This window comes from Nelusetta ayraudi, unplaced genomic scaffold (genome assembly GCF_046127955.1).
Source record: "Nelusetta ayraudi isolate G7.1 ecotype Tasmania unplaced genomic scaffold, CSIRO-AGI_Nayr_v1 ptg000018l, whole genome shotgun sequence".
In the NCBI taxonomy this organism is placed as follows: Eukaryota; Metazoa; Chordata; class Actinopteri; order Tetraodontiformes; family Monacanthidae; genus Nelusetta; species Nelusetta ayraudi.
Window position 1 is genome coordinate 5,650,566 of NW_027466068.1, and position 20,944 is coordinate 5,671,509.

At 45.2% G+C, this 20,944-nt stretch overlaps 1 protein-coding gene and 1 long non-coding RNA gene across 3 annotated transcripts in view; both read left to right on the forward strand.

Annotated features, from left to right (window-relative positions):
• Window positions 1–3,795: 3,795 nt before the first annotated feature.
• Window positions 3,796–20,944, forward strand: part of LOC142887998 (NLR family CARD domain-containing protein 3-like) — a 307,344-nt gene continuing 290,195 nt past the window's right edge. Inside the window, exons 1-3 of one of the 2 annotated variants that reach the window (XM_076026004.1) lie at window positions 3,796–4,169; window positions 4,905–5,152; window positions 5,352–7,284. In XM_076026004.1, coding sequence (XP_075882119.1) covers window positions 4,036–4,169; window positions 4,905–5,152; window positions 5,352–7,284 — 2,315 coding nt within the window. In that variant the 5' untranslated portion in view covers window positions 3,796–4,035. The remainder of the gene's footprint in view (window positions 4,170–4,904; window positions 5,153–5,351; window positions 7,285–20,944) is intronic. The other variant, XM_076026005.1, reaches the window with a different exon arrangement.
• LOC142888001 (uncharacterized) lies at window positions 16,768–17,920 on the forward strand. Its single transcript, XR_012926644.1, has 2 exons — window positions 16,768–17,086; window positions 17,481–17,920. It is a non-coding gene; the product is annotated as an uncharacterized LOC142888001 (long non-coding RNA).

Consider the following 20,944-nt stretch of genomic DNA (forward strand, 5'->3'; position numbering starts at 1 on the left):
TTGTTGGTTCAATTCTGAAGCAAAGCCTCTTTTGTTCTCTTGCTACTTTGAACCAAGCCCAACTCCAACACTAAGTGAGCCTCTAATCTGTTTGACTGGTGGGCCATAATGGCTTCCACAATATGACAGAGGGGCCGCTTTCTCATTGGAGGAAGACATATATCAGGGGATGTGTAGACAACATGTTGCTTTAATGGCAAATAAATAATGAACACAACAAAATAATTGTTTTCATTGTTTTCTATTTCATGACTTAATGACTATTAATATAATTCCTTCAAGTTTGGTCGGCCGGATTGGAGAGTGTAATTGGCCGCATATGGCCCTCGGGACGTAGTTTGACTTCAAACCTGGATCCTCTGACATAATTCCTCCCTTCTGAACAGGCCAGAGGTGGAATCATCTTTATATGACCTTCCGTTCCTGAAATACACGTCTTTGACCTATGAATTTGACCTTTGACCCGGTTCCAACCGTCTGACCCCTCATTCAATTGTTCCGTTACAATCAGGCTCCCTGAAACTGGGAGGGTGGGCGGAGTTTCAACTCAACAACAGGAAGGTAAAGTCAGTGAATGTGGATTTGAACAGTGCCACTGATCCCTCTGGCCCTGCGCTTTTCAAAGCCTCCACTGGGGGGCGCCAGAGGACTGCAGGGGAGGCGAGCGTGAAAAGTGCGGCATCCTATTGAAAGTGAAGCCAAAGTTGAACGATGAAGCGGCGGGAAAAGCAACAGTGTCCATAGTGATGATGAAAGTCTCTGACTACAGTTGATGTGTTGATGATTTGATTGGAGGAATTGCACCAGCAGCCTCAGAATGAAGACATGAGTTGACTGGAGAACTGGAGGAGCTTTCAATGCATTGAAAAATATGTTGAAAAACACTGCAATATTTATTAGAATGTGTTTCAAAGAGATGGTAAAGCATGCAGATGATAGAATGTGTTGAAAAAAGACATTGAAGATCAAACACAAAGGATTATTAAAATGTTATTGAAATATACACGTTCAAGAACATACACATGTGAAAGATGCTTACAAAAATACACATGTGTACAACATTTATTGTTGAAACCTTTTTTTAAATTAACAAAGCAATGAGAATAACAGTAGTAATGGACCTACCTTGACCTCTGACCCTTGACCTTTGACCCTGAGAGAGATTATTTCAAGTCGAGGCTTTTTAAGGTCAAAGGTGATCAGAGCAATGATACTTCAGCATCAAAGCTTCTCTACAATAAATGCAGCATCCTGAATGCTGCTCATTGAGATGTGTGTGTGTGTGTGTGTGTGTGTGTGTGTGTGTGTGTGTGTGTGTGTGTGTGTGTGTGTGTGTGTGTGGCCAGCAGAGGGCAGTGTTACTGCAGCTTGCAGTCATTTGCAGCCATTTTCAAGCAGTGGCTCCAGTGCTTGGATGTTTCCCACAAGCTTCATTTGTCCATCACTACTTTGTCCTGCAGTGTGTTCTGCTCCTTGTGCAGTTTCTGCCACTGTTTTCCTGCCACTGCTTCTGACACAATGTTTGCTGCCCTTGTCTTTTGATGGAGTGAGCAGCTCCTTGAGGACCAGACCATCTTCACCTCTTGCACTCCAACTGCTCCTGGGAGCCACAGCCACACTGGATGCACCCTGGCAGAGAGAGAGGGGCGTGGCTGCACTTCAGCTCAACACAGCGTCATGTGATTTCAGGGAAGTGGGAGCAGAAACACTGATCAGAGAATCTAAGAATCAGAAAATATCCCAAGAGCACCTCAAAGTCCAAGTGCTTCTCCGTCTGGCTGCATGTTGGCTGGAGGCAGCAGCAGCAGCAGGAGTCCTCCTCTCTGTTCACAGAGGGTCGCTCTAGGTGGACACAGGTGGCTTCTTTCACTCCTCTCTCAAACCATCTGTCTTCTGTGTCCAAAATCTGGACCTTTGAGTCTTGGAAGGAGCGGCCTTTGTCCCGGAAATACAGATGAACCGCTGACTCAACAGAGCTGTTGATGACAACACCTGCTTGATCATCAACACCTCATGTTGAAAAATCAACACCTTGCTATTGGTCGGTCCCATCAGCCTTGGCCCCGCCCACACCTTCACTGGTAATCTGATTGGATGTTGGTTCTGGGATTGGATGGAATCTTGGAAACAGGTTGAAAAGGGAAAGAAGGATTCTGAAATGGGATTAGATGATGTAATCCAATCCTAATTTTAATCTGGATCAAAGCTTCAGTTTGTGTTGTTGAAAACATTTCAGTAGGATGTGGAGAACTTTGATCCAAAAAGAACTGTATTATCCTGATCCCAACTGGGGGTGGGATTTCAAGGTGAATTTCAGGAAGGAAATGAGCAAAACTTTAACATTGGTCAAATAACCAATTTGTATCATTTTAGCAGAGGCCCTTCAGGCAGGCAGGCAGCAGTCATTCAGAGTTGGAGCATTTCTATCTGGCTGTACCCCAGAGAAACAATGGAAGGCCTCAGATGACTGGAGTATTGATTTGAGAATCCACGTATTGGACAGATCAATATTTTAGTCCTGATCTGCTCAATAGTGTCATTTCCCATCATGCCCCTCTCACCAGTCAAGCCGTCCCGCTGCCAATACTGGTAAAGACACGACATATAAATTTAAATATTGAAGTTTCACATAAAGTATCCAGTTTTTAACGTAGGATTTTACTTATTTGATCATCCAACAGCATTGTTAGATGGCGAACCAATGGCTTGATACTATAAAAACGTCACTTCCGGGGTTGGCCAGCCGGAGGGAACGGTGGTGACGCAACGAGGAAATACACTGAAGGCTAGACCGTCCCCAGTGGTTACCGGGGAGGCGGGGTTTGGTCCGTCCTTCTAGGCTGGGTCCTCGAAGAACGCTTCCTTCAGACGGAGGACACTTGGACTGAAGGGTGCACACCCTGAATTGAGACACAGCACATATGTGACGGAGAGTCTGCTTCTCATCAGCAGTGAATCCATCATCTTCACTCAACAGCAGTGAATGTCTCTGATGATGCGTTCAAGGACTGAAGTGTGAGTGCTGACTTCTGCCGTCTCTTCTTCTCTCCTCACATGGAAGTGATGTGTTCACGTTGAGGGAGGATCACTTGGTCCTGAGGATGGGGGGAGGGCTCTTCCAGAGTGCAGCCAGTAGGGGGCATTAGAGGCTCGGCCTCCTTGTTGTCCTCAGGAGCTGACAGGAAGTGTCACATCCCTCAACAAGTGTCCAGTCTCATCACGTCAGGGAGAAACAGGTGCAGCTCTTCAAAGAGGAAATCACATTTTTCTCACCGTCATCATGGACTGCCAACAAGTGATGGCAACTGTAGTTCTGGAAAGAGCCGCCAGGGGGCGCCCTCGAGTCAAAACTACCTTCTACTGCAGACTTTACAGAGAAATGAACACATGCTGAAAAAATAACACATTGATTAACAGGCAGATATTTCAGACAGGTCACTCTATAATATGTCAATAAGAAACACAATGTGTTCAAATGTGGCCTTGAACCTTCAAACCTTCCTATGACGCGTCGGTCCTCGCAGCTCCCAGTTCTGCCACTGAGGGGCGCTGTTTGACCAGTTTTTGCTTGTTTGGTTTTGTTTGTAGCCACAATGCAAGCATCAGTTGTATCATACTGGGGAGTTGATCTTTCTGCCTGGCAACAAGACATTTCCAGCCAATAGAAAAACTATGTCAACATAATAATACTGCTGAAAATCAATCAATCCTCTCTCTCTCTGCCCCCCCCCCCTCTCTCTCCCACCCACTCTGTCCCCCCCAGGCTCTATTTTGAAGCATAGCAGCAGCAGCAGCACCACCACCACCACCAACAGCAGCAGCAGCACCACCACCACCACCAACAGCAGCAGCAGCAGCAGCAGCAGCAGCAGCAGCAGCAGGTGAGTCCTGACTGACTGAATAACTCATTCAGTGTGACGCTAGTCAACAATGTGACTTCAGTCTGGTTGATTTCTTCCTGTTCTCTCGCTCCCAAGTGGAAGTCAGAGTGTTCTGAGCTCACTGCCTCACTTCCTGTTTGACCTCCAGCTCAAGATGAGTGTTCGAGTGGAGGAAGAGGAGGTCGGAGCAGCAGCGTCTCCAGGGTCCAGTGGGGTGTCTCTGAAGAGTGACAGGTCCATGGAACTACCTGCAACCTTCAGTAATGAAGCTGGAGCCTCTGGAACACAGTAAGAACACTAATGTCCTTGTTTCTCAGTCTAATTCTAGTTTGATTTGACAGTGATAAATTCCTCAGAAGGTGAAAAGGTGTCAGATGTTGTGGTCAGTGGTCAAGAGAAGAGAATCTTTGACATGGTCACATTCATCATGTTGAAATGCAGCAAAGCCTTTTTGAGACTGAACTTTATGCAGTGGCAGGAATGTTTGATGCTCTGTCATAAAGTGCAGCTCAACTCCACTGAGATGAATTTCAATCCAAAGTTCAGTGCAATGTGACTCCACTGTCTCTGTCTGCTGAGAAACAAAGGACCAGTTCCACAGAGCCACTGCTCAACCAGAGCCCACCAGGTGTCAACCACACCAGATAGAAAATATACATTTGATAGATGAATATGTCATCTAATAATATATTAGATGATGTGACAAGACCAGCCTAGAAAACAGCTACAAATCCATGACGGGCGCAACGTGGTGGCTAAAAGACGGCGTCATTAACGGCTGCGCTCCATTCTTTGTGGCTCAAATTCTTTGATTGTGAAGCTGCATGAAGGGATTGAATTTAGAAAAGAGAGCAAAAGACAAGAAGTGATTTGTGAAGAGCCCACTAGGAGGCCAGCAGGCTGTCAGTTAGTGTTGATGGAGACAATGATTCCATCCAACTAATGATGGAGTCAGAAAAACAGCTGACAAGTGATGGACACCAACAACTGATCCACTCACTCAAAGCCAAAGTGTCTCCACAGGAAGACGGAGGGGAGTCCTGGTGGTGAGAAGCAGCAGCTGAAGGAGCTTCTACAGCGGCAGCAGCAGCAGCAGCAGCAGCAGCAGCAGCAGCAGCAGCAGCAGCAGCAGGCCAGGATGAGCTGGACGTCCTCGTTATACAGAAGGTTCATTGGCTCATTCTGGGACCGGTCTGCTCCATCAGGTGAGTCCTCGTGTCTTCAGTGTGGAGCAGCACTGCAACCTGCCAGTCACAGCCAGACTGATCACAGTAAGACTGTCCACCGGCACCTCCTTCACTTCTCCCTCTGAGATCACGTCAGGACCTCCAGTGAGAAGATTCACTGAGGGACGTTGAGAGCAAACAGTCACACAGCAGCTTCACCACAGCAGCTGAAAAGTTGTGGAGAGAAAATGATGCTCACACTGTCACACTGATGTTTTCTTCTCCAACCTTTTCTCTGCTCCAGAGGCTGATGATGGTCTGCAGGAGCTTCTACAGCAGCAGAAGATCAGTCTGGAGAGGAGATGTGAACGTGCGACTGAAGGTGAAGAAGCAGGAAGTCAAACCCTCCTCAACAGCATCTACACTGACCTCTACATCACTGAGGGACTGAGTGAGGAGGTCAACAGAGAGCATGAGGTCAGGCAGCTGAAGACCAAGAAGACCAAGAAGACCACAGAGACCAAGAAGACCACAGAGACAAAGAAGACCAAGAAGACCAAGAAGACCAAGAGGACCACCAAGACCTCTGAGACCATGGAGACCAAGAAGACCAAGAGGACCACCAAGACCTCTGAGACCATGGAGACCAAGAAGACCAAGAAGAGCCTCCACGACCGTCCAATCAGGTGCAGCCAGATCTTTGAAGCCTCACCTGAGCAGCAGGGACTCAGAGTCAGAGTGGTGCTGACCAACGGCGTCGCTGGGGTTGGAAAAACCTTCTCAGTGCAGAAGTTCACTCTGGACTGGGCCCAGGGCCTGGAGAACCAGGACCTTCATCTGGTGCTTCCTCTCTCATTCAGGGAGCTCAACTTGGTCAAAGAGCAGCACTACAGTCTTCTGGAGCTTCTCCATGTTTTCCATCCAACGTTAGAGAAGCTCACAGCAGAGCAGCTGCATGTCTGCAAACTTCTCTTCATCTTGGACGGCCTGGATGAAAGCAGACTGGCTCTGGACTTTGAGAAGAACCAGGTGGTGACTGACGTCACTCAGAAGAAGTCAGTCAGCGTCCTGCTAATAAACCTGATCAGAGGAGATCTGCTTCCCTCGGCTCTGCTGTGGATAACTTCCAGACCTGCAGCAGCCAATCAGATCCCTCCGTCATGTGTGGACAGGCTGACAGAAGTACGAGGCTTCACCGATGACCAGAAGGAGTATTTCAGGAGGAGGTTCAGAGATAGAGGAGATGTGTCCAGCAGGATCATTTCCCACATCAAGGCCTCCAGGAACCTCCACATCATGTGTGAGATCCCGGTCTTCTGCTGGATCACTGCCACAGTTCTGGAGAGCATGTTGAGCTCAGAGCAGAGAGGAGAGCTGCCCAAGACCCTGACTGACATGTACTCACACTTCCTGCTGGTCCAGACCAAGAGGAAGCAGCACAAGTATGGAGGAGGTCCACAGGAGCTGACGGAGGCTGACAGGGAGCTTCTTCTGAAGCTGGGCCAGCTGGCATTTGAACATCTGGAGAGTGGAAACATCATGTTCTACAGTGAAGACCTGGAGAAGTGTGGTCTCAGTGTGACTGAAGCCTCTTTGTACTCAGGAGTTTGTACAGAGATCTTCAGAAGAGAGAGTGTGATCTTCCACAAAACCGTCTACTGCTTCGTTCATCTGAGCATCCAGGAGTTTCTGGCTGCAGTCTTCAGCTTCCACTGTCACACCAACTGGAAGAGGACAGAAGATGGTCACTCTGGAGAATCCCTGGATGAGTTCCTTCAGAAGATGATGAAGAAATCCCTGCAGAGTCCAAACGGTCACCTGGACTTGTTTGTTCGCTTTCTCCATGGACTCAGTCTGGAATCCAACCATAGACTCTTAGGAGGCCTGCTGGGTCTCACTGACAATCATACAGGAACCTTACAGAAGGTCATCAACAACCTGAAGGAGCTGAACACTGGTGATGTTTCTCCTGACAGAAGCATCAACATATTCCACTGTCTGCTGGAGGTGAAGGATCAGTCAGTGCATCAAGAGGTCCAAGAGTTCCTGCAGTCAGAGAACAGATCAGAGAAGGGACTCTCAGCCATCCAGTGTTCAGCTCTGGCCTACATGCTGCAGATGTCAGAGGAGGTTATGGAGGAGTTGGACCCCAGCAAGTACAACACAACCTGGGAGGGAAGATTGAGACTGATTCCAGCTGTGAGGAACTGCAGGAAGGCTGTGATACGTTTAGTAAGGTATGTAAACACTGTGTGTGTGTGTGTGTGTGTGTGTGTGTGTGTGTGTGTGTGTGTGTGTGTGTGTGTGTGTGTGTGTGTGTGTTGAATTGTGAGTCAATGATGAAGAATAATGTCAAGCATATTGCATATTTTGTTGAGTTGCACTTCTCTTTTTTTCCTTTTTGATTTTGTCTGACTAATTATTCCAGCTAATCTTATGGACTGTATAGGACAGGCAAGAATCAGCTTGGGCTTCAGCCTGCTGCTTTTTCCTTCACACAGTTGTTATGTTTTTGTTGTTGTGAGTCTTTATAATGTGCACATTTGTTTGGGAAGCTTCTTTTTCATTGTTGTCAGTTGATTGCACAAGATTTATTGAATTTACACTGTCAACCAAAATCAACTCTTCAATCATTCATGATGAAGATGATGGTGATGGTGGTGTTGATGATGTTGATGATGATGATGATTATGATGATGATGGAGGTGATGATGATGTTGATGATGATGATGATGGTGGTTATGATGGTGATGGTGGTTATGATGGTGATGGTGATGATGGTGATGGTGATGATGGTGATGGTGATGATCGTGGTGATGGTGGTGGTGATGATGATGATGATGATGGTGGTGGTGATGACGGTGATGGCGATGATGGTGATGAAGATTATGATGATGGTGATGATGATTATGGTGGTGATGATGATGGTAATGATGATGATGATGATGATGATGATGATGGAAGCAGCAACTTCTCATTCTGCTCTCCTTCATTCAGTGTTCAACTCTCAGATCTTCACTGTGCAGTGGTGTCTTCAGCTCTGCAGTCCAGCCCCTCCCACCTCACACTGCTGGACCTGAGTTGGACAATCCTGAAGGATCCTGGAGTGAAGCTGCTCTGTGCTGGACTGCAGAGTCCAAACTGCAGACTGGAAGTTCTCAGGTCAGTTCCTGCTTTCTACTGGTGGACAGTGTGTGTCAGCAGATGACAACTGGTGTGTAATGCTGCTCAGTGTGAAGACTTTGAAGCAGATATTAAAGACTCATCTAGACAAAGTGGATGTTGTTGATATTTTCATGTCAACAATCTGCAGCCAGAAAAGACTTTGGATGGTGGAAGAAAGTGTGGAAAATGTCTCCAGTCACTTGAGAGCTCAACGGAAGTTGTTGATTGGTGATGAAGGTCACATGACTGAGCAGAAGATCCTGTGAAGAAATATTAGAGGCAGATTAATAGTGCAGCAGTATTTCTTCATCTTGTCCTTTGAATGTGTTTGACTTGTAACGAGACTCTGATGACTGAAAACAGCCACAAGCACACAAAGGACTCACTGATTATTTTCCATCTTCACTGCTGATTGGCTGCACACTGACTGACACACTGCTGTTGTTATTGTGTTGACAACACACTGGCACAATGACTCCTTTGAGGGAATGACTCAGTGATCCCAACAGCCGCACATCTGGATCATCAACAGGGAGGAATGACTCTGAATATGACATTTACACCATGGAAGGAATCAAATATTCATTCTTTATTCAGGTTGGAGAGGTGAGTGACAACCAGCTGCAGGATTCAGGAGTGAAGGAGCTGAGTGGTTTTCTGCAGAGTCCAGAATGTAAACTGGAGACTCTGAGGTCAGTTCACCCTCTTCACTCTACAACTTCTATCACTCTTGTTATTGTTGTCATGATTTTCACTTCACTGCTGTTGGAAATTCAATTTGCAGTCACTGGTTTGTGTTTGAAATGAGTGAAACTGGGTTTAAAGGTCCAGTGTGTAAAATACTGCAATCTAATGGTCAGATTTCAGATTGCAGCGCTCACTCACTCACCCTCTCTCCCTCCCTCTCTGTTTCTGTCGTGTCAGATTCTGAAGTCCACATTTCACTTTGATGTTCAGAGTGATGACACCCTGGAAAAACTCTCCATCATTATCAACTCTCCATCATTTATTCTACATTCAGGTTGGAGAGCTGCAGGTTGTCAGAGCTCAGTTGTGATTGGCTGCTCTCAGCTCTGAAGTCCAACTCCTCCCACCTCAGACACCTGGACCTGAGTCTCAACCAGCTGCAGGATTCAGGAGTGAAGGTGCTGAGTGGTTTTCTGCAGAGTCCAGACTGTAAACTGGAGACTCTGAGGTCAGTTCACCCTCTTCACTCTACAACTTCTATCACTCTTGTTATTGTTGTCATGATTTTCACTTGACTGGGCCCTGTTGCAGGAAACTAGGATGAGGGATTAAGCCGGGATATCTTGGTTATCCTGGATCAATTGATGTTTGATGTGGTTGCACAACAGTGGGATAGGTGGAAGTGAGATATGTTCTGCTAGAAGTTACCGTGGAGATTTATTGTGTGGAGTGAGCTGCTCCAGACCAGGCTGAGTTCCAGGATCTATTTCATCCTTGTCTCAGTCAACAGTCACCACCAGTGGAAGGCAGTGCTTCTTCCACTCAACACTGCACATTGTTATCATCTCCAGCCACTGTCATTATTTCAAGCTTTGGAATCATTTCATTTCAATCATGATAAAGAAATGAGTTGAGATCATATTGCAATCATTGGATCATTTCTAACATGACTTCTACTTTGCCATGCATCCTATATAAAAATACACATCCCATAGAAAGATGAAGACACATCAAAGAGTAACATGAGCTTGTTTTTGTGACAGTGGACGGTCCTGTCACTATGCCTCCAATTGATCATGCGCCCTGGCTGCTTGGCCAAGGGAAGATCCCTTATGCTGAATGCTTGGTGCGCATGACTATGACCTGGGAGTCTGGGCTTCCAAGCTCGCGAGCTTTGAAAGTTCGAGAGTCTGGAGACTCATGGAGATGGTAGCTCGATAGAACGGCTCCCGAAAGAACCAAAGAAATCACAGACCTACCCCCATCCAGTTGAGTAATATAATTTCCACATACCACGGTAAACGTACAGAGGGGGTAAGACGACAAACGAAGCCCCTGCTTCTATATAACAATCGGCAAGAGAAAGGAAGTAGTTACAGCTAACTCCGTGAAGCCACGCGCTAACGAAGAAGCGAGGACGAGATGGCTAGCTTAGAAGTGTTACTAGAAGAACTGAGAGGTTTCCGTCAGGAAAACAACAAACAACTGAAGTCTATCAAGGAGGAAATTAATAAAACGAATGCAAGAATCAGCGAAGTGGAGGAGCGGGTGGAGAAAAATGAAGAGAGGACTCTAAACACGGAGGAAGTGTTAACCGGGCTGCTAAAGTTACACGTGAAGCTGGAAGAAAAGCTAACGGACCTAGACAGTCGATCTCGTCGGGAAAATGTCAGGATCTACGGTGTTCCGGAGGGGTCCGAGAAGGACTCGGAGTCGATGACTACATTTGTGGAGACCTTACTGAAAGAGGGGCTCGGTCTGGTCGAGAACGCGGCAGACGTGCGGATAGAAAGAGCACATCGGGCGCTGGGACCGCAACCCCCGAAGAATGTATCACCACGTTCAATACTTGTGAGGTTTTCGAGCTTCAAAATGAAAGAGTCTGTACTGCGCAAGGCTTGGCAACAAAAGGGACTCTTTTGGCGTGAAAAGCGAATAAATCTCGACCACGACTACCCACCAGTCATTCTCAGAAAACGACGAGAGTATACGGAGGTTCGTAGGGCTCTGAAGGAGAACGGGGTCTCGTTCCAGACCCTTTTTCCGGCGAGATTGCGAGTGAGATATGAAGAAGGGTCTGGAACCTACGACAACATAGAGGAGGCTACGGAGGACATGGTCAAAAGAGGTTACAAAGTGAAAGTCATCAGTTCACCTGATTCCCTGAAGGAGCAGATCGAGCGGCTGACCTGGACTAGGACAGGAGGGAGAAGAGAGAAAGGCGCCTCCAGCTCTTCAAGAGAAGTCAACTACAAAGAGAGGCTCCGGGCATTTAGGAGAACATCACCACCAGCTCCTTGAGAACTGAAGGATACCATGTTTTTCCTCTTGAGGTACACTTCTCAGATAGAAATTTCTACATAGGCTAAGTTAAAGATGATAGTTTCACAAAAAGGTTCGTCAGGGTCCATCCGGAACTGTGCTGCTGCCACCTGAAGGGCCCTCACCAATAGATTTGGGAGGACATTCCCTTCCGGGCTGTCACCAAGAAGCTCAACAGGGTCTAGGTTATGGACCCCTGTTTGGAAGCCGAGCTTGTTTTGTTTTGTTTTTTGTTTTTTTGTTTTTTCATTGTGCAGTGAGTATGTATGTTCTTGCTTTATCTGTTCATGTTCTTTTAGTTCTAGTGGGCTTGAGGGGGCTCTCCAATGTGATTGGTGAAATGGAAGACATCACTTAAATGGAAAGAAAACAACTGAAGGTGGTTTCATTCAATATAAATGGTATGCATAATCCGATAAAAAGATGGAAGATTTTATCTAGAGAAAGAAAGAAAAGGTCCAAATAGCTTTTCTGCAGGAAACCCACCTAGACGATTCTGAACATGCCAAGTTGAATAAGATGGGATATAAATATGTGTATTTTTCTTCCCATGCTTCGGGGAGGCGAAGAGGGGTGGCAACTTTAATATCAAGTACCCTGCACTATGAACATATTGCAGAACATAAAGACAAGGAAGGCAGATTTGTTTTGACTACAGGGAAAATTGATGGCGTCCTGATAACTCTTATTAATGTTTATGCTCCACCTGGTAGCGACTGGACCTTCTATAGACACATATTTGAAATGACAGTAACAAAAAGTCAAGGGGTATTGATATATGCCGGGGACTTTAATGTTAGATTAAACCCGAATTTGGATTTGTCTAATGGAAAATCTAATAAACAAACTATCAGTAAAAGAATCAGAAACATGTTAGAAGAAACTGGATTGGTGGATGTATGGAGAGTTAAAAATCCATGTCGTCGGGATTACACGCATTACTCCCCTCCATACAAAGTATACTCACGCATAGATTATTTTTTCATGCTCAAAGATGATATTCATAGGATAGAAAAATGTGAAATCGGCCAGAGCCCTAACTCGGACCACAGTCCAATTTATATGTCTTTTTTCCTGACTAAGAAAAACAGATTCACTCTCTGGAGGTTTAACACAAACTTGCTGAAAAATAAAATTATTAAAAATAATTTGAAAGATGAAATTAAAAGATACTTGGATGAAAACGACAATGAAGAGGTGGGGCCAATTATACTCTGGGACGCGTTAAAGTCGGTGATCAGGGGTAAAATAATAGCGATCTCCTTAAACGAAAAGAAAATGAGATTACAAAAACAATACAAACTGGAGGAGGAGTTAAGGAAACTCCAACAGGAGCATTCTAAAACCTTCCGGGAGGTAACAAATATTAAAATCAAGGAAGTGAAAAGAGAATTGGATGAGTTAAACACACTAGAGATACATTATAGAGCCTTTGAGCCAAAGGATAAGGCAGAGGCCTGACATAACAGGAGTTGCGATGGCCTCTGGTGAACAAAAGCTATCCCTGTTCGCTGATGATTTAATACTAACTATAACAAATCCAACTAAAACTATACCCATATTAATGGAGATGATTGCGGAATATGGTTCATTGTCGGGTTACAAGATTAAGATCAACAAGACTCAGGTTTTAACACTGAATTATGTCCCTCCAAACAAAATTAAGAGTTTGTATAGATGGAATTGGGAGGCGGATTCCATAAAATATTTGGGGGTTTTTCTAACAAAAGAATTTTCCAGGACTTTCGATGCCAACTATGGCCCCCTAACATCAAGACTAAAAATAGACATACAGAGATGGAATGTGATCCCTTTTTTCAATTTACACTCCAGAGTTGAGTCAGTCCACGCTTGTTATATCTATTTCAGTGCTTACCTATCTTGATTCCAGAGAAACAATTTACAGAATGGGACAGATTAATGTCACAATATATCTGGCAAGGGAAAAAGGCCAGAATAAGGTACAGAACACTGCAGTTGAAGAAAGAGAAAGGGGGGTTGGGTCTTCCCAACCTACAGGAATATTATCTTGCAGCTCAACTGAAACCATTAATCTATCTATGCTGTCCATAATACAATGCAGGATGGAAAGACATAGAGAGTTCCTCAGTGGAAGGTGTACCTCTCTTATCGATGTTGATGGACAAAGAACTACAAGAATATTTTGATGATACCGCATGACTCGATGTTATACACAATGCTGAACTCTTGGAGAAGAATAGTGAAAATTTGCCATTTAGGTAACCAGATCAAAATGTTCAAGTGGTGCGCTTTTGACTCGGCTTTTAAACCAAACAAGAATGACGGGAGATTCAAGGGATGGATCTCAAAAGGATTAACCACCTATTATACATTTGTCAAGAGGGGGGTGTTTCAGAGTTTTGAAGAACTTCAAAGGTCAAATGGGTTGGAGAAGGATGACTTCTTCAGATATCTGCAGGTTAGGTCTTACTATAATCATAATCTACAAGAAACTTGGGAAACAGCTGGACCAGGATTCTTAGAAGTGCTTTTGTCATTGTTGAAATCAGGTTCCTGTACTAAAGTTGTCTCCAAGTTATACAATGGTATTCAGCTGTTCAAACAAGTTGACACAGACTACATAAGGAATAAATGGCAAAAAGAAGGAAATTTAATTATTTCAGTTGAAAGCTGGGAAAAGATTCACAAATTTCAATGGAAGACCTCAAGCTCCAATTCATGGAGGGAATTCTGTTGGAAGAACATTGTTCGGTTTTTTGTAACCCCTGCCCAGAAAAAACATCACAGCAACAGTGCAACCTGCTGGAGACAATGTAAGACAGACAAGGCAAATCATTACCATATCTTCTGGGGTTGTCCGGTGATCAAACCATTCTGGGATCAACTGTGCATGCACTTAAATAACATTTTTGTTGAGAAAATTCCTTGTAAATGTGAAGTCCTGTACTTAGGAGACATCTCATGGGATAACTGGAATTTGTCAGATAAAAAACTCATGGCAATGCTTCTGGCAGCAAGCAAAAAAACTATCACGAGAAAATGGTTGAGGACTGAAGCACCTACAATTGATGAATGGATTGATATTGTTCAGAATATTTACATTCTAGAGAAATTGTAATTCTGTCTTAAAGGTCAAAGAGACTCCTTTTTCAGGATATGGACAAAATGGACGGAATATATAAAAGCTGTAATTTCTGTAAACTGAATTTGACTGCTCTGTAAAATCATTGTCATGATACACACTGCTAGACTGGTTCATGAGATGATACACATTTTACTGTGTTTTTTTCTTTCTTTCTTTTTTATGTTAAAAGGAATGGAGTAGGCCCTGTCACTTGCTCACTTGTTCCGTTCTGTTATGGTTATTGTTGTTAAAAAAATACTGGATTAGCAATTATATTTTCATATCCACACTTGATGTGGACTTTATATTGTACGCAAGAGAAATGTCTGTACACTTGCTTCTCCAAATAAACAATAAATTACAAAAAAAAAGAAAGTTCGAGAGTCTGAATCCCCGTCCCAGGCGCAAATCCTCATGGAGGCTTATGAGGAGGTCAAAGATGGCCAATCCGTTAATCCCAGCTCCATAACCGGGGTCTATGGAAGGAAGCCGCGTGCATGGCGCACTGATCCAGGATAGCTTTCACCTGGCTTGATGAATCCGTGTCTTCTCATCCTGGATGGCTTTTAGTGCGACCCATGAAGCCTGGACACACGTGTTGTGGATTGGTTGAACGCTGAAGGCTTAGTGACTCATCTTGGATGACGCAATCCTACTTTGGTGCAAGGGGGCCCAGACACCAACATCATCAAGAGCCAGTAATGGACTCCACAGTGCAGCACTCGTTCGCTCGCCCTCCCTCTCCCATTTTATTCTGTAGAGTCAGATTCTGAAGTCGACATTTCACTTTGATTTTCAGAGTGATGACACCCTGGAAAAACTCTCCATCATTATAAACTCTCCATCATTTATTCTACATTCAGGCTGGAGAGGTGCAGGTTGTCAGAGCTCAGCTGTGATTGGCTGCTCTCAGCTCTGAAGTCCAACCCCTCCCACCTCAGACACCTGGACCTGAGTGACAACCAGCTGCAGGATTCAACAGTGAAGGAGCTGAGTGGTTTTCTGCAGAGTCCAGACTGTAAACTGGAGACTCTGAGGTCAGTTCACCCTCTTCACTTTACAACTTCTATCACTCTTGTTATTGTTGTCATGATTTTCACTTTACTGCTGTTGGAAATTCAATTTCCAGTCACTGGTTTGTGTTTGAAATGAGTGAAACTGGGTTTGAAGGTCCAGTATGTAAAATCCTGCCATCTAGTGCCATCAGATTGCAGTGCTTACTTGCTGACGCTCCCTCTCCCCTTCTTGCCAGTGAACTACGGTAGCCTTCCAGCATCATAAAGGATGTGGTTGACAGCAAAGGTGTCTAGTTCTCTGTATAATGATAAAGTTCCATCAACACAAATATTACAACCATCTATTAGCATCACAATCAGTCATAGTCACAGCAGACAGTCCAGTGCTAGCATGATTTTCAGCTAGCGCTAGCATTAGCCACCTGTATGAGCACTTAGATACTGTAGATAGATCCAGCTGGACTCAGCAGAAGGTCAAGGGTCAATGCAGGTTCTATCATCTCAGTCAGTTCAGTATTGATGAGCAAGATGCAGAAAAGATTCCACTGCATTTCAGTCACTTAATAACCATTTGTTCTCAGCACTTGCTTTATTAGAGGATTCCAGCCTCCAACCATCAATATGAAACTGTTTCTCAAACTCATCTTCCCAACCAGCTGCCTACAAATATGGCGGTGCAAGATGGCCACGACCTTTGACCTTCTGTCTGTTTCTAGAAAGAAGCATTCTAATGGCAGGAAAAGCAGAGGACTTTTATTTTCTACTAATCAAAGACTTCAAACTATATTGACGGTTGTATATGAAGCTTTCAGCAATAAATCTGCACTGATTTTACACACTGAACCTTTGAGGCAAAATGAATCAATGAATTCCAACATTGTTAACAGCTGATCAGTGGTCACATGACTAAACAGGTTGATATAAAATATTTTATTGTGGTGATTCATTATTTCAGTATTATTGTTGTGCTTCTGATTGGTTTAATGGACATTACAGTGTTATAGACATTCATATTTTTAATTTCATATAGTGATGAAAACTCCACTCACTCCATCATTTATTCTCTATTCAGGTTAAGGAGCTGCAGTTTGTCAGAGCTCAGCTGTGATTGGCTGCTCTCAGCTCTGAAGTCCAACCCCTCCCACCTCAGACTCCTGGACCTGAGTTGGAACCAGCTGCAGGATTCAGGAGTGAAGGTGCTGAGTGGTTTTCTGCAGAGTCCAGACTGTAAACTGGAGGTTCTGAGGTCAGTACTGGTTTGGAACCAGTGGATGATGGTTTCAGCACCAAACACACTTCATCACACATGTTGAATAAACATTGAACTGAAGGTTGATTCATATCAAAATGACATCCAGAAATATGAAAACTTCATTCTGTTCATCAGTGGTCATGTGACCAAACATCATTTCAACACACATTAGTTTTGGACTGAGGATTTAATTTCAAGGTGACATTTTCTGTAGTGTCAGATTCTGAAGTCGACATTTCACTTTGATTTTCAGAGTGATGACACCCTGGAAAAACTCTCCATCATTATAAACTCTCCATCATTTATTCTCTATTCAGGTTGATTGACTGCAGTTTGTCAGAGGTCAGTTGTGATTGGCTGCTCTCAGCTCTGAAGTCCAACCCCTCCCACCTCAGACACCTGGACCTGAGGTTGAACAACCTGAAGGCTTCATCAGTGAAGCCACTGATGGATCTTGTCCACTGCAGAGACTATCAACTGCAGAGTGTGAGGTCAGTACTGGTTTGGAAGCAGTGGATGATGGTTCCAGCACCAAAGCCAGTTGATCCCACAGCAGAGGTCCAGTGTTCCCAGTCACAGTGTGAGAGGAGGATGGTGTCGTCCAGCTGCTCCTCATTCATTCAACATCTGCTGCCAAACTGCTTCTTCTCTCAGTTCACCACTCAATTATTGATCAGTTCATCTTCATCAGGCCTCAGTATCAGTCCAACACTCCATGGTCACATGACCTTCATATGTTCCACACTTGACATGTGACTGAGAGTCTGCTTCTTCTCACCAGTCACTCCATCATCTCCATCAACAGTCAACGTCTGTGTGATGATGCGTTCAAGGACTGTGAGTCCTGACTCCTGCTGTCTCTTCTTCTCTCTGCAGGTGGGAGAGGTATTGAGGGAGGATGAGGAGGAGAGTGAAGAGGAGAGCTCCATCTAGTGGTGGCTGACAGAACTGCGTGTCACGACCTTTGACCCCAGTGGAGCCTGGTGGCTGGCAGACTGCTTCTCCCTACACGCTGCTGTGGTTACTGGGAGAGACGTCCCAGAAGCCACTGGTGGACCTTGCAGTGCCACATATGGACTCTTGGATTGTTCTTGGCCTTCCAGTGAAGCACTGCGTGAGCACTGGAGGTCAACCATGACTGATAGAGGTCAAAGGTCAGAGGTTTGACCAATTACAAAGACCATAATTAATTTGATTATTTTCTTTAATGGAGTCCCAGCACTAATAAATATATATTTGTATGCGTACCCATATAAGTCCATCAATGTTTAATGCACCTTTTTTCTTGAGCAGTATCTTTAAATCTCCACCTGCTTGTGTTTGCATGTTCAGGTAGATTAATGTGTATGTAGATCTATATTAGTAGCTTCAATGTGCTGTGAAATGTGGCATCTTCACCAACACTTGTATCATTTGACTCAGGTGTCTCAGTGTTTGCAGAGTCATTGCAATAAAGCGCTCAACACCCTGGTGGTTCTGGATTGTTCTCGGGGGTTCTAAGAGCTAAACACCCTGGTGGTTCTGGGTGGTTCTGGATGGTTCTAGGAGCTTCTAGGGTGTTCTAAGAGCTAAACACCCTGGTGGTTCTGGATGGTTCTAGGAGGTTCTAGGGGGTTCTAAGAGCTAAACACCCTGGTGGTTCTGGGTGGTTCTAGTACAGACATGGGCAAACCCCGTCCTAATAGAGTTGCCGTATGTGACGTCATTGGCAGTCGCCTCTGTCCGGTGGGCGACTGCCAATGACATCACTCACGGCAACTCTATTAGGCAGAACTACATCGGTTGATTAAGGTTATCTTTTTTTTTTTCTGTCAATCCCTGGCGTATTTACGGTACTTTGTTTTTATTAATGTTGTATACACAAAATTCTCTCTCTCTCTCTCTCTCTCTCTCTCTCTCTCTCTCTCTCTCTCTCTCTCTCTATGTATTGTTGGATCAGATTTCCTTGTGCCGTGCTGCTGATCCGCGTGTTGGTTGAATGAAGAGTCACAGGAGAAGAATGCCAATTTAAATATGTCTTTAGTAAAGAAATCAATTGAGGGTACAACTATACAGAGCTCTGGGCCCAGTTCAGAACCCTAGCAACACCAAAGTATTGTCAGGGCATGAAGTCTGACTGCTCTCTGTCCCTTGACCCAGTCCTTTTATACAGAAAGAAAACATGCAAACACTCCCAGGTGTTGTCCTCTTCTGACTGGCTGCCCGGTCTCCAGACCCAAGCCTCATTGGATGTTGGGGCAGCCTTTGATCCAAGTCTCTGATTACTGAGTGCAACAGGAAACAAGTCCTTATTTGGCAGGGAGCCAAATGATCCATCATTGGTTCCAGCGTGACCTGTTGAAATAATACAGTGCACAACATGCCTGAGGTCACAGGCTCCTCCCCCCCGTGCCTCCGATGGATCATGAGTTCTCCCCACTGTAAATGACCGGGTTATAAAGTCTTATGGTGATCGCAAAGTCAGTTAGCTCTCTGTCCATCCTCTGGTCCCCCTCTGCTCCCCCAGGGTGATCCGGTCCCCCAGGGTCACCCTCTGGTCACCCACTGGTCCCCCAGGGTCACCCTCTGGTCTCCAGGGTCACCCTCTGCTCCCCCAGGGTCACCAGTTAGTGAGGGATGTTCTTCCCTTTGTTCCTTCTTGAGCTCTTTGTGTGACTCCTGCAACAATGCCTTTTCTCTATGAGTAGGTCAGCCAAATGATTAAACAGCTTTATATTAATAATCATGTTATTATAAACAAACATCTAAACTAATTATATTATTCAACACTAACATCTAAACTAAATATATGATTCCAACAGTATAGATATACATACAAGGTAAATCAAAATACAGTGACGAATGTATGTATTCAACACACACTATCTATCACCGGCGAAATAGCGTTTTGAACGCCATCTATCCATATATCACGTTCGACCGCGATGTAGAGGTCTGTCCCAATGGAGTTGCCCCCCCCCCGTCAACATAACTTCGGTGGCCCGCCGACTCGATGCAGGTCTGTCATGTCACCCCTGTTCTAGTAGCTCAACACCCTGGTGGGGCTTCACAGACACTGACTTGGTTCCACTGACATTACAGCAACACGTTTTCTCCATGATATCCCAGGATACATTGTCTCCTCCTATGAGGTGGCTCACCAAAACACTGCATCCATCTGCTGCTGCTCCGCTACCCCCCACCCCCTCTGTCTAGTAAAGCCTTCTCGTGTGTCACAGTTCCACTCATAGCAAGGCTCCATCAGGGTTAGGTAAAAACAAACCCAGTGTTTGAACAAACTGAGTGGAGCTCAGCAGTGACAAGGTCACTACTGTCCTTTGTCAAGGCCAACATTGAGACTCCTACTCCCCCTACAGCCACAAGGATCCAGGCCTTCCTCTGGAAACACACCAGGACAAACAGCCCACATCAGAAAAACACATTTCAGTCCATAAAATGTGTGTATTTATTGATCTATTTGTAGTAGTTGATAATAGTTTATACAACTCACTGCTGACAAGGTTTACACAACACAACAAACCATTGAGTTCAAAACCCAAAGAATAATTGTGTACTTTTCACACACATCCCCGCGCCATGTTCACTGGTCAGTGAACGGGTCACGTGACCCCGTACGTCACCAGCAGTCCATGGCTGTGTCTCAGTTCAGGCGCTGCATCCTTGGAAGGCTGCAATTTGAAAGGAAGTTGCGTCACCGCACTGCGCTGAAGGCTCCTCCCAATTCCCAATAGTCAGAACGACGCTCCAAATGCTCCCTACTGTTAGCATCAAGGCTACACCACTACTATCCTTCACCTCCTTCTGTATCCCAGGATGCGTTGCGTGCTGCTGCTGCAAAGCATCCTGGGATCCTGGGAAGTCAGCTGAAATTAGCGCCATCTACTGGCAAAGACACCGCGTATAAATTTAAGTATTGAAATTTCACATCAAATCTTCAGTTTTTAACGCAGGGTTTTTACTGATTTGAACATCCAACCAACCAATGGTGAGCTTGATGCTATGAAAACCACACTTCCGGGGTTGGCCAGCAGGAGGGAACGGCGGTGACGCAACCAGGAAGTACGCCCAAGGCCAGACCGTCCCGTGAGGTTACCGGGGAGGCGGGGTTTGGGTCGGTCCTTCAGGGCCGGGTCCTTGGGAGGACGCTTCCTTCAGACGGAGGACGCTTCCTTCAGACGGAGCTTCCTTCGGACGGAGGACGCTTCCTTCAGACAATGGAGGCTTCCTTCCAAGGATGCAGACCCTGGATTGAGACTTAGTCCATGAACTGCTAGTATGTTTTTCTAGATATACAGCGCTTACTGTCTAGGTGGGAACAACTGGCTGTGTGTGTGTGTGTGTGTGTGTGT